The 18,097-nt window shown below is 60.7% G+C and overlaps 1 protein-coding gene and 1 long non-coding RNA gene across 4 annotated transcripts in view; one reads left to right on the top strand and one right to left on the bottom strand.

The window, feature by feature from the left end:
• Positions 1–3,521: 3,521 nt before the first annotated feature.
• The window catches only part of Sec14l5 (SEC14 like lipid binding 5), a 36,284-nt gene continuing 21,708 nt past the window's right edge, over positions 3,522–18,097 (bottom strand). Inside the window, exons 7-16 of one of the 3 annotated variants that reach the window (XM_078024564.1) lie at positions 15,329–15,441; positions 14,370–14,559; positions 12,125–12,213; positions 11,968–12,038; positions 10,632–10,803; positions 9,544–9,678; positions 8,457–8,591; positions 7,821–8,048; positions 6,993–7,165; positions 3,522–5,781 (exon numbers count right to left, since the gene is read on the bottom strand). In XM_078024564.1, coding sequence (XP_077880690.1) covers positions 5,670–5,781; positions 6,993–7,165; positions 7,821–8,048; positions 8,457–8,591; positions 9,544–9,678; positions 10,632–10,803; positions 11,968–12,038; positions 12,125–12,213; positions 14,370–14,559; positions 15,329–15,441 — 1,418 coding nt within the window. In that variant the 3' untranslated portion in view covers positions 3,522–5,669. Of the gene's footprint in view, positions 7,166–7,820; positions 8,049–8,456; positions 8,592–9,543; positions 9,679–10,631; positions 10,804–11,967; positions 12,039–12,124; positions 12,214–14,369; positions 14,560–15,328; positions 15,442–18,097 lie in introns of all 3 variants that reach the window. The other 2 variants (XM_078024563.1, XM_078024565.1) reach the window with 2 other exon arrangements.
• Positions 7,060–13,480, top strand: LOC144367580 (uncharacterized). Its single transcript, XR_013427117.1, has 2 exons — positions 7,060–7,132; positions 7,705–13,480. It is a non-coding gene; the product is annotated as an uncharacterized LOC144367580 (long non-coding RNA).

The following is an 18,097-nucleotide window of genomic DNA, read 5'->3' as shown; positions in this document are numbered from 1 at the left end:
GGTCCCCAATTAAGTGAGGACACACTGGGCAGTCCGGCCCCTGGGTTGTCCCTGCAGAACTTTAAACGCTTTGTCACAGGGACATCTATTGCCTTTTCCTGCCCCACTTCCAGTTCCTCTTCTTTCAGTAACAGCCCTGTCTTAGGCTGGATGCTCCCGAACCCTGGGCAGAAATCGAACCAGGAGATGGGAACAAGTGGTTTGGTTCAGGTCACCAGGAAGCTCTGGTGGGGACAGGAGGGCACGGTGGGGAAGAGGCGCAGTCCTGCTGGGACCCTCCACAGAACAGAGCTGCCTCGCGCCTTGGGGTCCACCCTAGGGCAGGGGAGCACTGTCTACCAGCAGGGCTGCTCCTGGGGGTCCCCGCCTGGGCGCTTCCAGCTGCCCCCCCCCCCCCGAACTGCGAGCTCCAGCCAGAGGGAGCAGAAGAGGTGCAGTGGTCCCCTGCACCCGAAGCCGGCGCTGCCTCTCCCCCTTGGCCACCAGGTGGTGTCGTGGGCACTCTGTGCCCCACTCCTTCAAGGCCGGCCTTGGGATCAGCCAGTCGGAGCCCACCCCGGAACCTCTGCTGGACTTGTCCAACTTCCAGGGTGTGAGCCGCATGGAGGAGAGCAAAGCAGCTCTACCCAGTGTGAAGAAGACGAACCATGAAATGGGGAGAGCCAGGCAGTGTGGAGGGGACGGGGGGGGGGGGGGATGTGAGCCCCTGGGTCCAGCCATACCTGACTTCCACCACGGAATGTGGACCAATAAAGTTTCGTTTTTGTTTGGGGCAGTTTGTGTTGGGTGCTCTTGCAACCCAAAAAGTGTGACACTCATGCTGTCACAGGACAGGCACATTTTTTGACACAGGCATAGCGTCATTGGAGCATGAGCAAGAGGCAAAGCAGTGTCTGGGATGCTGGCACCTGGGGGGGGGGCACACAGGGCACTAACACCAAGGACCCCTCTGTGATCTCGGTGTTAGGAAGACCCCAGAGCAGAGGCACAGACTGCCTCAGAGCCCCGGGCCCTGTGTGCGGACGGTGACCTTGGTGACATGCTAGTGGCTGAGCCCTCACAGAACCTCACCTCAGCGGAGACCCCACAGAGTCACCGATTGGCGGCCCCTGAGCAGCGCTGAGGGCCCCCCAGAGCCCTGAGGTGGGTGGGAACGGGAGCCTCTACGCCTCCCTCCAGGTTCTCGGGGGATCCGCGTTTTAAAAAATCTTGACTCCCTAAAATGAGCTCAAGCTCTGAAACTCTGCTTCCCTAACCGTCCTGCGGGTCCCGCCTGGGCAGGGGGGCCAGGAGAAAGGCACAGCCTCCCCGACTTCCAGCCCTTCCCAGGTCCCGAGGGTCTGTGCCCCAGGGACAGCCTCTGGGCCTCGCGGGACCCCTGGGTGTGTTTTGGCCTCTCAGGCCCAGGCCCCAGGAGGCCTCCCGGGAGGAGCAAAGGCCCAGAGACGTCAGCGGTGACACACAGCTCAGCCCTGATCCCAGCTCTGCCCGCCCTCAGGAGCTGTCCCCAGTGCCACTGTCCTATCCCAATACTGCAGCGCCCACAGGTCAGCTGGCCGCCCCTTGAGATCCGTCGCCCACAGTGCAGGAGACACGGTGGAGAAGTCACCGCGAGTGGATGAGCACGCTCTGGGAGCAGGCGACAGCTGTCTCCCCTCACTGCACATGTAGGGCAGCGCAGGTCCCAGAGCTGGGCAGACAGTGACCCGAGGCCACCGCACCTCCCACTCCCCCAGTGACAGTCCCGGCCTCCAGCTCCAACACGGGGGAGGCTTTTCAGTCCCATGAGGTATACAGCAGCCAGCGCCCTTGGTCCAGTGCCTGGGAGACCCCCCAGGGAAGGGCAGGCAGTGCCCTCAACCTAGGTACAACTGCCTCAAAATGAATAATTAAAAGGAGCCAGGCACAGCTTGGGAGGCTGAGGCAGGAGGATCGCAAGTTCAAAGCCAGCCTCAGCAAAAGAGGAGCTAGGCAACTCAGTGAGACCCTCTCTCTAAATAAGATACAAAAAATAGGGCTGGGGATGGGGCTCAGTGGTCGAGTGCTCCTGAGTTTGATCCCAGTACCAAATAAATAAATAAAAATAAAGAGCTGGGAATGTAGCTCCGTGGTAAAGTTTCGATTCCTAGCACCAAAATAAATAAATACAAGGACTGCAGGTCCTCACTGTCCCCCGAGTAGCTGAAGAGTGGCAGGTGGACTTCAGGAACCCTGCCCGCAACATCCCAGGTGGCGGTGCTGAGCGAGCCTGGGGAACCCGGGCGCCAGCAGCGTGGATAAACCCCACGCCCGTTTCTGATGGGTCGACCAGCACCCCCAACCCAAGTTCACCCAGAGCCCGGCTGAGAGCTCGTCTGCAGTGAGGGTCTCAGCAGAGACGGCGGCTTCAGCTTTAGATGACGCCCTGCCTCCGTGACCAGTGTCCTCCTGAGAGATGCCGAGGGAAGAAGGCACCTGAGGAGGCAGGTGGGGTGATGTGGCCACCAGGGGAGGCCAGGAAGGACCCTGCCCTGGTCACCGCAGGGAGAGTGATGCCCAGAGGGCACCTGGCTCCAACTCTGGCCTCCAGACCTGGGGCAGAATGAAGGGCTGCGGTCTTGAGCCTCATTTTTTTTTTGAGGGGGGTAATTTGTTCCAGAAGCCCCAGGAAGCTAATGCAGTGTGCCTGAGCTTCACACCTAAGAAGCTGGTCCCTGTGCACCAGTGTGCAAGCCCCCGGTGCCGCCGCTCTCTCCCAGGGTGCAAGCCCCCGGCGACACCACTCTTTCCCGGTGTGCAAGCCCCCGGCGACGCCGCTCTTTCCTGATGTACAAGCCCCCGGTGACGCAGCTCTTTCCCGAATGCTCTATTTAGTCTTGCAAACAATAGCCAAGGAATCCCTGAACAATCCCTGGGCAAGCGCCAGGCTCAGGGAGAAGACAGTGGAAGTTGCTCCAAGCCTAAAATGGCCAGTGCTTCTGGCTGGAATGACCAGGCACAAGAACAGGCACCTCACCCCCAAAACGGACTCCATTGAAAAGGAGCCATCAGTTCTACAGAGGAGAGGAGCTTCCCCAGAGGGCAGGGTCGGAGAGGAACGACACCACTTATCTCCTTCGGTTGCTGCAAATCGGTTGCCGTTTTGCACGGTGCTGGGGATCAACCCAGGGGCGCTTTACCACTGAGCTACATCCCAGCCTTTTTAAAATTTTTAATCCTGAGGGCCTCGCCAAGTTGCTGAGGCTGACCTAGCTCTTGCGATCCTCCTGCCTCGGCCTCCCCAGTCACTGGGATTACAGGTGTGTGCCATCATGCCCAGCTCAACATCTGGGGAAGACCTCCCGGCTCAGGAAAGCCGCGCAGGGACTAAAGGTGCCCTTTCAGAGCTGTGGTTCTGCCCAGAGAAGGGAAGAGCCGGCTGCACACACCGCAGAAGGCAGCGGCACCCTGGCCTCACGTCCTCTGGAGGCCGGCTGCCTCATGAACACCCGTGAGGGCGCCCTCGGTAAGGAGCCCGGACTGGGACAAGAAGCACAAAGAAATCAGAACTACCGCGCACATTTATTGAGCGCTTTCTGTGTTCCAGACGCCGTGCTGGGGACTTTGTGACCACTTTTGTCCCACTACAACCCCATGAGGTAGGCACTGCTGTCCCCAAAATTTACAGATGAGGACACTGAGGCACAGAGAGGTTAAGTCACCTGCTCGAGGTTACACAGCTATGAAAGGAAGGCTGAGCTTTGCACCCTGGTCTAATGGTCACGTGGCCACGGGTCGGCTCTGTCCTGACGGCAAGGGGCTGATGAGCCAGGAGGAGCAAGAAGCCTAAGCCAAGTCCAGCCCTGGTGGCCCGGGGGAGTTTAAAAGCCAGAAGCTGGGCAGTCCCTTCCTTGAGCTACTTTTAATTACAGGCCTCCCCAAGGCAGGGGCAGCCTGCTGCAGAGGCTTCAGCGCAGATTCCAGAGACTTCTACGCAGGACACCACCACGGACGCCTGCTGGTGCACGGAAGGACGGTCCCACGCAGCCCCGTTGCTTCTAGAGGGGATGCCAGTCACGGGACCCCCTGTGCCTTGGGCAGCACGGCCAAGAAGTGAACCTGCCACTTGAGCAGGGTCAGCCAGACTCTTCCACGAGAGCGGAGATGGGGTCGGGAGCCTGTGTGAAGAAGTCTGGGCTCTGGCAGCCCCTTCCTCACCAGGTGGAAGAAAGGAGGCGGCCAGGGTGCAAAGAGGTTAGGGTCAGGAGGCCTGGGTGCAGTCGAGAGGCCTGGGGAAACGGGGCTCCCGCATCCAGCCGTTCCCGGAGCCAATTCCTAAATCCGAGACCCAGGGAATTCCCTTTGTTGCTTAAGCCAGTTTTAGCTGGGTTCAGAGGGACCAGCCAAGAATCCTTGCTGGGAGTGGGGTGGTAGCTCGGAGGTAGAGCACTTGCCTAGCACTCAGAGACCCGTGACCTGTTGCCTTTTGGGGACCCAGGAAAGGAAAGGAACAATGTCCTCAGGTCCCAAGGAGACCCAAGGCAGTAACTGGGGAAAGTCAGGTCAATTTTGGAGCTGGTTCCTGAGTCAGATCTGCCCCAGGGCAGACAATAGCCTCCCCACCAAGAGGAGTCCAAATGCCATGTGGAGACCCTGGATCCAGCCTTACCTGAAGTCAGCCCTGGACTGGACAGGTACTATGAATCCATGAATGGTCACCCTTTTGTGTTTAAGTCACTGAGCAGTGGGTTTCTCTGAGTTACAATTTAAAAAGGTCGTAATGGAACAGCTCCCCAGGACAGAAAGAGGCCTCCAGAGGGGTATGGAGATCGTGTGTGTCACCCCATCACTGCCTAAAACTTGGCAGAAGCCTTGGACTTCCTCACCCTCTTCAAGGCACTGGTGGTCAGGGCTAGGCCCCCAGCAAACCTGGATATGGTCACGGCGAGCCCTGGATACAGCTCCTGGGCCCAGTGGGGACTCAGAGTGCTGCTGTCCCTCAGACACTCAGGGGACCATCCCTTCCGGAGGCCCAGCACCTTCCCCTTCTTGGGGCTTGGGCCAGTATTCCTTGAAGCCCTTGCCTTTTCAGACCGTGTGATTGGCTCCAGCACTGTGCATGTGATCCAGGCTGGCCAATCAATGCGCCGCACCCCAGCTAAGTCACAGTGATTGGTCTAGATTGGGCACATGACCCCAGGACCCGCCTTCTCCAACCCCCAGAAACTCTCCCGGGTTCACGAATGGACGCGGGTCCCCAGCTGGCTGCTGAGAGGCAGTCCTGGGAGGTGGACTGGAACTTCTGGGAGTGAGCGGTTCCCTTCTGGGGGAAGGGACAGTGTGCCTAGCAGGACGGAGACCCTGCTCCGGGGTGGCCCTCCTTAGAAGGAAGCCGACGGGGCCAGCAAGCAAGTGGTGGTGAGGGGCTGCGCCTGGTGCCATGGCTGAGCCCCAGATCCTGCGAGACCCACGGCGCTGAGATGGGCAGGTCTTTTGTGTCCAGAGGGGAGTTCTGTCCTGGCAACCACAGGAGCCCTGAGCTGCACACGGGCCACACTGGCCAAGGATGAGGTCCTCGCTGTCCCGTCCTGACACCCGGCTTTGGGGACCAGAGGTGCAGCCCACGTGGTCCCAGGCCTTGGCCAGCTGCTTCTCATTCTCACTCTTCCAGGTGGCCCAGGCCAGCGGGCTGCCCCGAGGACCGCGCCTGGCTATCTGGAGACCAGGGAGCTGCCCTGGGACTGGCCGGAGGAGGAGGAGGAGGTGGCGGCACTGAGCTGGGAGAAGCCACTGGTGCAGGATTCCAGGCTGGACATGGAGCCCCTGGGGGGAAGGGCACAAGTCACCCTCTGTTGATGCTGCAGCTGAGCCCCAGGGCTCCTTCCTCAAGGCTGCCGACGGCCAGGGCCCGGCCAAGTGCAGAGGGAGAAGCACTTGTCTGTGGAGCTGATCTGTGCCCCCAGTTCCCTGCGCCCCGCTCCCTCAGGACACAGCCCAGCCTTCCACAGAGGATCCAGGGGCTTCCCTGCCCTGGATCCCTACCACGGTCCTGGGCCCCCACAGCCCGGGGAGGCTCCGGCCCCACCTCTCACCCCTCACTCCTCGCAGTCGAGCCTGGCCTCCTCCCAGCACCCTGGACACACCTTTGTGGGTGCCGAGCCTCCGGGCAGCACCTTCCCTCTGTCCCAGCTACCTGGTTCACCTGGACTTCAGGTCGGAGCTGCCTGGAGAAGCCTCTGCCCGGCTGAAATGTCCTACCAGTGTGCTGTCCTTGGCAGCAGCCGCTGGCCACAGAGGCCACAGAGTGGCCGGAGCGTGGCTCGTGTGTTCCATTCTACCTGCTGTTCTGCGTTGCCACAGGGGGCTAGCTGCTACGGGGCTGTCCTGGGCAGCCGGAGGGATTTGCTCCTCAACGTGTGTGGGGACCAGCTGCACCCTGGCGCCTGGGGCTTGCTAGGGTCTGAACCAGAATCTATGTGCTGAACAGGCCCCTGGTGACCGATATCACACCCCGTGGCTCTCCACCCAGTGTCACTTCCCAGAGGGTCCCCCCACCGCACCCTCTGCCAGGTCCCTCTCTGTTAAGCCCCAGCACTTCTTAGCCATGTGGCTTTGGGCCCAGAGCCCAGGCTGGGCGTGGCTTCCCTTCTTCCGTCTGCGCCACACTTCCACGCGGTGGGAGTGCCCCAGTGCCAGACCCAGGAGGGCAGCAGGAAGTAGCCCTGGACTGATCTCTCATGAGGTCACTGAAGGACTCTTACACTGGTGCAGGGCGCCCAGCCCGCCCCGTCTCCACGCGTCCCCCTGGGGGCCCTCCAGCACCTCCTTCCCAGGGCCAGGTGCACCCGGCTTCCTGCAGGGCTTCGTGAGGAGGGCAGGCTCTGCGGCTGAGCGGGCCTGACCAGGGCTCCTCAAATCCCTGCTGGGCCCACCCTGGAGGAACTGGCCCACCGCTAGGGCAGAGCCCGGGAGCCCCAGGAGGACGCCACGCCCAGCACTGCAGGGCCAGCCCGCCCTGGCCAGGCCCGACCCACCTGAAGTCCTCGGAGGCGAGCACCTCGCAGTAGTAGAGGAGCTTGCACCTGGGGCCCGGGCTGTGCAGAGCGGTCAGGACATCGCCCGGGAGGCTGCAGGCCATGCTGCCAGGGGGGCTGTGCACTTGCCACTGGAGCAGGTAGACCCCAGGCCACCTGGTCACATGGGAGCCCTGAAACACAGCAGCCATGCTCTGTGCGGGGAGAGGGGGAGAGGGGCCGAGCCTTCGGGTGGCCAGGCCTGGAGAGAGAGGCTCTTGCCCTCTGTCCCCTCTGCAGTGCACCAGCAAACTGTCCTACAAGGACCTCCCGAGGCCGTCCCTGCGGCTGCCCCACATCCTGGGACCAGCTCAGTGGGTCTGCAGACCAGGAGGATTTAGAGAAGGGCGGGGGCTCTCGGGTGCTTCCGACAGGTGGCGGGGGGGGGGGGGGTGTGAGAGTGTGCAGGGCGGTGTTAGTTGTTAGAAGGCGACTCTCAGGAGGGCTAGAGTGTTTAGAGTGTTAGGGGGATCACGGGGAGGTGGGCGGAGGGCTCAGGGGGCAAGTGTGAGTGCGGGGGCAAGGTGTGACATGCAGGCAGCAAGGCGTGACGTGCACCGGCCCTAGGCCTGTGGAGCTGGCCTGTGCCCTTGTTCTCCCTGCCGCCCGGCTACATTGGTGGTTGAGCACCTGCTACGGGGACACCATGATCTCTCCCCTGCTGTCCTGCCAGGTCCCTGAGGCCAGGGGCACGTCTGGTTTGTCCTGCTGTATTCTCCCGCAGCCCAGCAGGGGGTGGCCGTCCAGTACGGCGGGATGAAGGAGCAAGTGACCCACGGGAGTGCCAACCTGGATGCTCTCCCCCTCCCGGCAGACCAGCGGAGCCTCCACGCGGCTGTAATCCGTGCCTAGGACCCAGCCTTTGTCCACCAGCTGCCCGCTGGCCCTGGCCCCAGGCTCCCGCGGGCCCGGCTTGAGCGCCTGCTTGGTGTGGTACAGGCTAAAGACCACGTCCCCTCGCAGGATGTCGAAGTCCCAGGTGATGACCGACTCCCCTTCCAGGATCTCCAGCGCGACCTGTGTGGGGACAGAGCAGCTCTGGGAGTCCCAGGGGACGGGACAGCTGGGAGTGGGCATGGGAGGTGCGGTGGGTGCTGCAGGGGTCTTGCCCCCCGTCCCAAGGTCGGCCTCCTGGAGGGCAGAAGGGGCTGCTAAGGCTCCTCCGTCCCTCGTCTGGGAACTTCTCTCAGAAAGGCCTGGGAGGTTCCACCCTGGGATGACCGGGGGGCCCGGGAGGGGACGGCACTCAGGCCTGGCCCCTTATTCTCAGCAGGCCATTCATGACCTCTTCCCCTTCCGGAGCTCCCTGGGTCAGGCTGAGGCCCAACGGCTGACGTCACCTCTGGGTTTCGATCCCCCCACACCCGCCTGCGAGGACCTGGCCTAGGGTGACGGCCCAGGGCCCTCCCTGCCAGGCCCCAGCACCTCGTGGGGCGCCCCGCGGAGCACGCTGGCCGAGTGGTAGGTCTCGCTCCACTGCCGCAGCTGGTCGGCCTGCTCCTGCTCCTCCTCGGTCAGATAGAGGGACTTGGGGACCAGTCCTCCTTCAGGGACATTACACTGGGGGTCACAGACAAAATGGGTGGCAGGTCAGGGTCCTGGAGGTTGGCCGGCCTGAGCCACCGAGTCCTGTGAGCCCTGAGACAGCCTAGAACAGTGACCCCGTTTGTCCCCCAGAACCCCCGCAGGGTCGGGACGGTTTCCCCACATCACAGAGGAGGGAAATGGCAGCTCAGAGAGGGAAGACCGGTTGTCCAAGATCACAGAGCACAGGGTGGCTGCTCAGGGCACAGGGCACGCTCCTGAGAGTCACACTCAGATCCCCCCCACACAGCTGGCGGGGATCGGGGACCCTCCCCCAGCACCCCTTCAGCTGTCAGGTGGACCCATCAAGGTACGTGGGTTCTGCAGATTCCCAAAGCCAAAGGCCCCCGGGCGGCTGGGCCTCGGCAGACCCTCTGCCATCCCAAACCGTGATGCCCATCTCACTCCAGGGGGAGGCCACAGCAGGAGGCAAGGTCAGGCAGGCCGGCGGAGCCCAGGAGGCCTACTGTGCGCTGCTGGGTGAACAGAGAGGGCGAGCCCGCCCGCCTGCAGGAAGGGGCTGGGACTCGGGGTCTCCCTGCCCGGCAGCCCACCGCAGGGGGCAGCGGCCTGGTCAGGGCAGGTCTGGGCGCACCAGCTCCAGGGCAGGGCCGTGGGCACTGGGTGTCACCACCCTGCGTGGAAGGGCTCAGAGGAGCCCGGCTGCTGAGCAACCTCTGGGGACACGGAGGGTCTGGGGACTGGCCTGGTCCCTGGGCTTCTGGAAGATGCTGCCTCACTGTGTGAAAGAGCCAAGGGCAGGTGTCGCCTCTCTGGGCAGCTTCCGAAACATGCCCCGTGCCACTCGGCGGCCTGGCTTGCAGGGGACAGCACGGCGGCCACCCAGGGGCCCTTCCCCCCCAGCCTGGACTCCTGGCCTCCCGGGCCACTGCCCTCACCCTGCAGCCCAGCCCAGCACCGGCCTCACCACACTCTCTCCCCCCAGGAAGTCGGGGATCACTTCCTTGTCCAGGTAGTCCACCAGGCCCCCAGGGCCCTGGTAGTTGCTGCCGCTGTAGATGAGGAACTTCTGCCTGGTGTTCTCGTTGATGAAGGGGCTGACCTGCAGTGGGGGTGAGGCAGAGGGCATGGATTGATCAATTATTGGTACTGGGAATTGAACACCGGGGCGCTCAGCCACTGACCCACACCCGGTCCTTTTTAGTTTTCATCTTGAGACAGAGACTCCCTAGATTGTTCAGCTGGCCTCAAACTTTCCATCCTCCTGCCTCAGCCTCCTGAGTATCTGGGATTACAGAGGTGCACAGCACACCTGCTCGACTAGCCTGTTTTCAGTGGAAAAGAACAGAAGAGACTAGTAAAGAGACTGGCATAGACAAGGAACGCACACCACTTCACAGGTCTCTTGTTCAGGGTGTGCGTGTGCACATGTGTGCACGCACGTGTGCTGGACTACAACTGTGGGTCCTGGCCAAAAGTTTAAAATCCCAATAATCCAAGGTCCAAACTGTCCTTGGAATCAGCTCACAGGAGGCCTGGGAACACTGTACAATGCTGAGGGTTGCCATCCCATTAAAGAAATAGGCAAGGGATACACAAATGTGCTCCATCCACATGCTGGAATATTATTCAGCTGTAAAAAGGAACAGAGAGCCAGGGCAGGCCGCACCACGGCTGGACTCCACAACACTGTGCTCAGGGAAGAAGCCGGACAGCAAGTGCCTCACAGTGGACGAGCCTGTTGACATGAAGCTCCCAACAGGCAAATCCCACAGGGAGGTAGGCGGAGGGTGACCCCCAGGGCCAGGAGGAGAAATGGGCATGAGGGTCCCGGAAAACGTTCTGGGACTGGGTGGGGTAGCAGTTGTACAATTCCGTGAATATAGTGAAACCGCTGAAACCCATACTTTAAGAGGGTGAAGGCCGTGGCATAAGAGTCTTATCTGGATAAAGCTGCCATTTACAAAAGTTGAAACAAGGCCACTCAGTGGGAGGAGCAGAGGAATCCTCCCATCTCAGCCTCCCAGGGGGGCCTGGCCAGGCTCCTGCTCTTACCAGCGTCCAGAGCACGGGAAAGACTCGGGGCGCTCGCACGATGAGCAGCCGGCCCAGGGTCTCGGGGTAGTTATCCTCGACGACCTGGATCATGCGCAGCAGCGCCTTCACCCCCGGCCGCCAGAGGTGCCGCATGTTGAGACCCTCCAGGTCCAGCAGGCAGGTCCAGGAGCTGTGGTGGACACGCACCCCTCACTCCACCTGGCTCTGCCTCGTCCCAGGATGGACAGGGAGGCGGGTGGGAGCAGAGGGGCCGCCGGACACTGCTGCGGTACCCTCCGCGGTCGGCAGGCTGCGCGCTGAAGAGGCCCGGAGCCTGGATGCCCAGCTGAGCCCCGGGACCCAGGCCTCCCCTCCACCTGGAGAGACCTGGGCAGGGACCTGCCGCTCTCAGAGTCAGCAAAGGTGGTCAGCTCTAAATGAGATGGGGGCTGGAGCGCTCTCTGCAGGAGCTGGTCCCTACTAGTTGAGAGAAGATGCTGTCCACTACATACAGCCCACGCGGCTCTGGAAGCTTGCCCGGCAGCATCGGGTGGCCCAGGCTCAGATCCCGGCTCTGCCACTTGCTGTGTGGCCTGGGCCAAGTTCTTAACCCCTCTGTGCCTCCATTCCATCAGTAGTGAGTCATTAGGGAAATGACCATCTTACTGCAGTGGCCGGTCCCTGGGACCCTCTGCACCCTGGATGTCCCTTAGCCCTGCTCACACCTCTGCAAGGGGGTCCTTTGTGACACTCCCCGTTCAAACCATCTGGGGTGGACTCTGCCTCCGGCCAGGACCCTGACAGACAGATTGCCACCCCCGCCCCATGTCCCCGTCCTTAAGAAATCTCCAGACAGAAAGGAACTTAATCGTCACAAAGGGAAGACTCCTGGGGGTGGGGGTAAAACTGCAGGTGGCAGGTCCTGTCAGTGCTGGCACCAGGAGGGCCGAGGGCTGGGGGGCCCGGCCGCACACAGCTGGCCGCACACACTGGCCTGCGACCTCCACCCAGGGGTGGGGTCAGGGAGTGAAGGGGCAGCAGGCCGCTGCTGGGCTTGGTCACCGGGGAGTGGGGCTGTCGTGGGAGATGGAGGGAGACCTCGGGCCACAGAGCTGCTCTCAGGATCCAAAGTCGGGAGCCGGACAGAGCCGGACCCAGACAGGGGCAGGTCCGAGCCAGCTCGGCCACCAATCCCTCCGTGACCCCAGGGAGCACCGCCACCCGGCTGTCTCCTCTAAAGTCAGGGTGACTGCAGCCCCTCACAACATCACCGCAGGAGCTAGGTGGGGACGGTGACGCTCAGCGCAATGTGTTAGCTGCCCCGTCCACTGGGGAGTCACGCCCAGGTCCTTGCCTGATGGGACGGCCAAACTGCTTGGTGTTCCCCTCACACCTCTTCTGTCCTTCCTCGTTGACAGAAAGGACCTGCAGGGAGGACAGCGTGCTGAGCCACCGGCTCTGCTGTCCCTCCCGCAGGTGGCCCCGGAGCTGGGGGAGGGGGACACACTCACGTGCTGCAGCAGCGCCTCCTCTCCCACCGCCTTCATCAAGCCCTTGGTGTCCATCTGGCCCAGGCGGAGGATGTACAGGGGACGTCCATCTTTGGGGACAAGCAAACAGAAGGGACACTGGTGACCCGGGCAGGTCCAGGCCACCACTGGAATGTGGCATCCTCAGGGAGGAGACACCGGGCCCTGCACACCCAGGCCCAGTGGACGCATGTCCTGGCCAGCACCTGCTGCCTCCAGGGGGCAGACCCCTCACCAAAGACCCCAACAACAGGCGTGTTCTAATAAGGACAAGGGACACGCCCGCGGGGGCCTCGGCAGCTCCCGCTCCGCGTTGGCGGCTCTTTCCAACCTGAAGCCTTTCTCCCGCCTCTCTTTTGCTCAGAACAGGAAGCGAGCCACCCCAGGAGGGGACACTGAGGCCAGACAACACTGAGCCTCAAGCATGCGCTCTTCAGCCTCAGAAGAAAGCCAAGGAGAGGAACCTGCTCACACTGGCAATGCCGTCACTCATGTCACCTACAAAGTCCCAGAACACGATCAGCCTCGTCCAGGCAGGAGCGGGTCAGGCGGCGGGAGCCTGGAGACTCGGCCCTTCTGTCCACGTCAGTGGCCTTGTTGGGGGTCAAGGACACTCCCCATGTCCCCGTCCCCATTGGTTCCACTGGGCACTCAGCAGAACCAACTCCCGCAGCAGAGCTAGGCCATTTCCACGGGGGTCTAACAAGACTCCAGAGGCTCCCTGCTCTCTCCAGAGAACAGAACTCTGCGCACACCACGTCCATTTCAGCTACCTAGTGCTGTCCTCGTTGCTGACAGGTGTCCTGTGTAGGACGATGGGACTCGATGGGTGGGTGTCGTCAGCACTGAACCCAAGGCCAGGGGCACACAGGAGCCCACAGCCCAGGATCCTCCCCGACTGCACCCAGGACCCGTGCTCTGGGCACCCGAGGGCAGCACAGCCCTCTGGCCCCACGAAGCAGCAAAGTTGCCCACGAAAAACCCAAAACTGCAAAATCACCGCCCTCTAGAAGCCACCAACGGCTCGTGTGCTGCACAAGCGCCAAACCCTGGAGGCTGCACCGCCTTGCTCAGCCCCAGCCGGGACGTGCACACCTGGCCACCCAAAATTCTCACCCCTCTGAACGTGTCCTTGGATGACCTTGACAGGGCTGCCACGGAGCTGTGACTGTTGATTTGGAGGTTACAAAGACATTTTAGCAAGCGGGGGATCCATGAATACCGAGGACTGCATTAAGACACTGTGCCAACCAGCGTGCCAACCAGGGCTCGAGAGAGCCTGGCATTTCCCCCAATCAGCATATGTGAGTTTTTACATAAAGGACCATGAAAAGCCCAGTAGTTGTTGGCTTTAATTTGAAAAAACAGACACAGTATCTGTGGCAGGTGGAATGTCATCTACACTCACCACACACACACACACACACACACACACACACACACGCTCACACTCACACTCACACACAAAACCCAAAGTGTGACCCTTATTTGAAAACAGTCTTTGCAGATGCATTCAGTTAAGGACATCAAGAGGAAGCCTTGGCCTCCTGACCAGGTGGGGGGCACAGACCCTGGGACCCCAGTGGAGGCAGGAGGGTGGCAAGCTCAAGGCCACCTCAGCAATGTGGTGAGACCCTGCCTCAAAATAAAAGAGAGCTGGGGATGTGCTCAGTTCTAGAGCACCCCTGGGTGCAACCCCCAATACCAAAAGAAGGGGGGAATCGTTCTGGATCCGGGGTGGGCTCTACATTCAGCCCCTGGGGTCCTTAGAGAAGAAGACACAGAGAGATGCCAAGATGCCACCGAAGACAGGCAGAAATTGGAGGGCTGCAGCCACAAGCCAAGGAGCCCAGGCCCCCGGCCCAGGCTGGGACAGGCAGGGGCGGACCCTCCCCTCTAGCCCTGGGGGAGCACAGCCCTGCCGACACCTTGACTCCAGACTCTCAGCCTCAGAACTTCCAGAGAACACATTTCTGCTGTCTTCGCCACCAGGTCTGTGACGGTCTTCCACGGCTGCCCTAAGAAGCGCCTGGGACATTCGGCAACCATCACCTGCACCCTCGGGGACCCCAGCAAAGGGGGACGCCTGGGCAGGCCCCAAATTCTATTCTATCTGCACCTCTTCCCAGCTGGGCGTCACCTCCAGAGGCCTCCGAGCGCCCAAGGGAAAACCAGACGTTGGCACACGGCCCCTCCTCCAAGTGCCTTGGCAGCCCCCGACCCTCACCTATGTCCTGGTAGTGCCAGCCTCCCGCGTAGAACTCCTCCAGCAGGGCGGGGGGCCGCCAGGTCTGCAGGAGCACGTCCACCTGGTGCTGCTTCCGCCAGCTCAAGGACTGGCACAGCATCTCCCGGGCCTTGTCCAGGTGGAAGTCGCGGGCGCGCAGGAAGCGCAGGATGTGCTCATCTTTGGGAATCTGAGACCCAGAGAAAGAGCCAGAGAAGGACACCCCGCCCACAGGTCAGGTGCCAGAAGGAGCCCCTGGCTCACCTGCAGAGCGTCCCCAACCCCGAGGGAGAGCCAGGGCTCAGGACCCTCCGCACTCGCTGCCTCTCAGCCCTCCCTGCTCCTGCCGGGACCTGGTCTCTCTTTGGGGCAATTGGTCCTCCTTCAGCCCCCCCCCCCCCCAGTGAGCCAGTCCTGCAGGACCAGCCCCAGGAGCTGCCCTCTCTCCAGCCAGAGGAGCAGGGTGTGGACCGGCCTGGAGGCTCAGTACCGACTCCTGGAGGTGTAAACTGACACCATCCCGCACTAAAGTCACACCCTGCCTGTCCCCTAAGGTGGAGGAGAGAAAGACCAGCCGCTCAGCTGGCAGCCACAGCAGGAAGAGCTGAGGACAAAGTCTGCACCTGGGACCCTCGTGCATCCTAGTTAAGAGGTGACAAGGCAAAACCCACCCACGGGCAGTCAACACTCACCTTCGCAGGGTCTCTAAGTCCCATGGGAAAGGACAGAAGGGTATCGGGAATGTGGTGCTATGCAGCGGTGTCTCCACTGGGGGTCACCATGCCCCCCCCACACATATGACATCAAGGTTGTCATAACTGGGGGTGGGGCGCAGGTCGGGGGTGGGGGGTGGGGGGGGGAGGGAGTCGCTAATGACATCTATTTGCTGAGGCCAGGGATCCTGGGAGGTCTTCACGTGGCTGAGTGAACTCTTCTGGCCGCCCCCCAGGCCCACCCACCTTGCCTCTGTGGGTCTCCTGCAACCAGAGCCGCAGCTGGATCAGGCAGCTCTCCTGCATGGGCGTGAGCTGGCCCAGGCACCTCTGGATGTAGTCTGCGTCCAGCTTGTCCCCTTGGAGGAGGAGGATGGGGTCTTCAGGACAAGGGAGACCCTGCGTCCCTCGCCCCGCGGCTGCCCTTTCTCTGCCCTCCTGTGCTACTGGCCACCTCTGCTCTGGAACATGGTTCCAAGCCAGGCTAGGGCTCCGGCTCCGAACACAGCCCTGCAGGCCCCAAAGTCCTTCATTTTTCAACCCGGGTCCAGGTGGTTCTGGAAGCTTAGTCCAGGATGATCCCCACCCTCCCAGGTGGCCGAGCCATGTGTGGGGGCCTGGGGACCACGTGGATCAGCCTGCTGGGCAGATCAGCCCATGGCCAGCACACAGAGCCCGGCTCAGCCCAGGTCCGGTGCCCGGCTCCTAGCCCTGAGCAGCAGAGGCGGGTGCCCACGGCCTCCTGGTATCTCAGCCAAGCAGCAGCCTGTGGGCACCGCCACTTCTCTGTGGACAGATGGCACAGTGAGAGAGCAAACTGAATGCCCGCCCAGCAAAACCTCTCAGCCGTTCCCCAAACCAACCCTGGCGGGCGGGGGGGGGGGGTCACGCCGGCTGTGCGGGGAGGTATCTGGGTAAACTGCAGGAGGGATGGGGGCCGGCTGAACTCTTGTGGGCAACAGCAGCAAAGGGGCAGCGGAAGACATGAGGCAGGCGGGGCCCCACGTCCTTCCGGCCCCGGGCAGATGTGAGGGCCCTTTTCTCCCTCTGAGCACAAAGGCCCAGTGATTCAGAACAGGGTGGAAGGGCCTGAGGTGCCCTCTGCCAGCCACCCTGAGTGCCAGCATGCTGGTGGACAGGACAGATGAGAGTGGAGGCCAGGCCTGGGTGGACAGGCAGGGTACAGGGCACGAACCACAGAGCACACACACAGGAGCGTGTAAAAATATAAAAGGGCACGTACAACAGCAGCCAGCCAGTGCACACAGTCGGTGCAGAATAAATTCTTGTTGCATGAATGGATTTTGTTCCCTCTAAACGCAGCTCGAGATGTAGTATTGATTCACGGTATTGTTACTCAAGTATCTGGGAATCGGGCAGGCCTCCACGTGTCAGTGGCCCAAAAGGAAACTGGACTCTGCGTTTGTACTGTTCTGTACACCGGTTTGTTAGAATTTTTCTTTTCTTTTTCATTTACCCTCACATTCTATTGTGAACAATTTCCACATGAATAGAAGACTGAACTGCGACAAAGGGGCTAATTGCTGAAATATACAAAGAGCTCTTACAGACCAATAAGAATTCAAGAACAGGAATCAACCAAAGAAAGGAAAATAGTCCCTAAACATGAAAACAATACTTGACCTCAATCGTGATGAAAGAACGCATCACTAATCTACAAAGGATCGTTCTTACTGCCTTTCAGAAGTTTGAAATATTTAGTGAGATTCTGGTGGAAAGTCAGGGTGAGTAGACACAGCTTCACACTTTAGGTGGGAGCGATGACCACAGCCTCTTCAGAGGCCTAATTGGTAAATCTACCAAAACTTCAGTTGCACAAAACCTTCCAGTAACTTCACATTTTAAATGTTATGCTCTGTTTCTACAAAATTTTTTAAACACTTATGTAGAAACTGGATCCAGTGGCACATGCCTGCAATCCCGGCCCTGTCTCAAAATAAGAAATAAAATGGGCGCGAGAGGGAGCTAGTGGCCGAGTGCTCCACCCCCAGTTCCATCCCTAGTAACACCCTTCCAGGTTTTTTAAGTGAAAAAATTAAAATCTCTGAGTCCAAAGATGTATGGCACATTCTTAATTTTTACTATTTGTGTGTGTGTGTGTGTGTGTGTGTGTGTGTGTGTGTGTGTGTGTGTGAGAGAGAGAGAGAGAGAGAGAGTGACGCTGGGGATCAAACTTGGGGCCTAGCAAACCCAGGAGGGCCTCACGCACACGAGGCAGGTGCCCTACCACTGAGCTGCCTCCCAGGTCTTTTTGTGTGATTTTGAGACAGGGTCTCACTGCGTTGCTTAGGGCTTCACCCAGCGGCCGGGGCTGGCCTGGATCGTGGGGTCCTCTTCCCAAGGCTGTGATCCTCCGCCTGTCCCCAGTTCCTGGGATCACAGGTGCGCACCACCACACCCAGATCACTATTTGTATTCTTTAAAAAAAACTGAAACAACCTAAATGTCCATCCATCGGGGACCATCTAAATAGGCCGAATTAAAATAGCAAATAGTCGATGTTTATTATCGAGTTAGGGAACCGCATCACGATACCGTGAACTGTTAAGGCCTTCTCGCTGCCGGGAAAAGTAACCAGCCGCATCCAGCGCAGATGAGAAACATCAAAACATCCAGGGGGTTACAGAATGCGCCCCACGAGTTAGGTTCGACGTGTTACACAGGCATGGACAACGGTGCGCACGTGTGTGCGGGTGTCCACCATCACAGGTCCGCACACCTACCGCAGCAGCTCGCCAAATAGAAACCCAGGCCTCCGCTGGGCCTCCAGGGAGCAGGAAGGCATACTTCCTACTGCCCATCTTCTGAGTGGTCTGAGTTTTTTCTACCACGATCATGCATTACTCGGGTAATTTAATCCCAGGCAGCGCGGTGCGCCCAGGTCAGCAGGGGCGGAGCCGGGGGTGGAGGGGGCACGGAGGAGGAGTCCGAGGTCACGCAGGACCCAGACCCTCCGCGCTGCTCCTCCCTCTTCCTCCCACCCGGCGGGGCGCT

This window comes from Ictidomys tridecemlineatus, chromosome 10, assembly GCF_052094955.1.
Source record: "Ictidomys tridecemlineatus isolate mIctTri1 chromosome 10, mIctTri1.hap1, whole genome shotgun sequence".
NCBI lineage: Eukaryota > Metazoa > Chordata > Mammalia > Rodentia > Sciuridae > Ictidomys > Ictidomys tridecemlineatus.
Note: the sequence above shows the minus strand (reverse complement) of the source record. Positions and strands in the feature narration are given on the sequence as shown.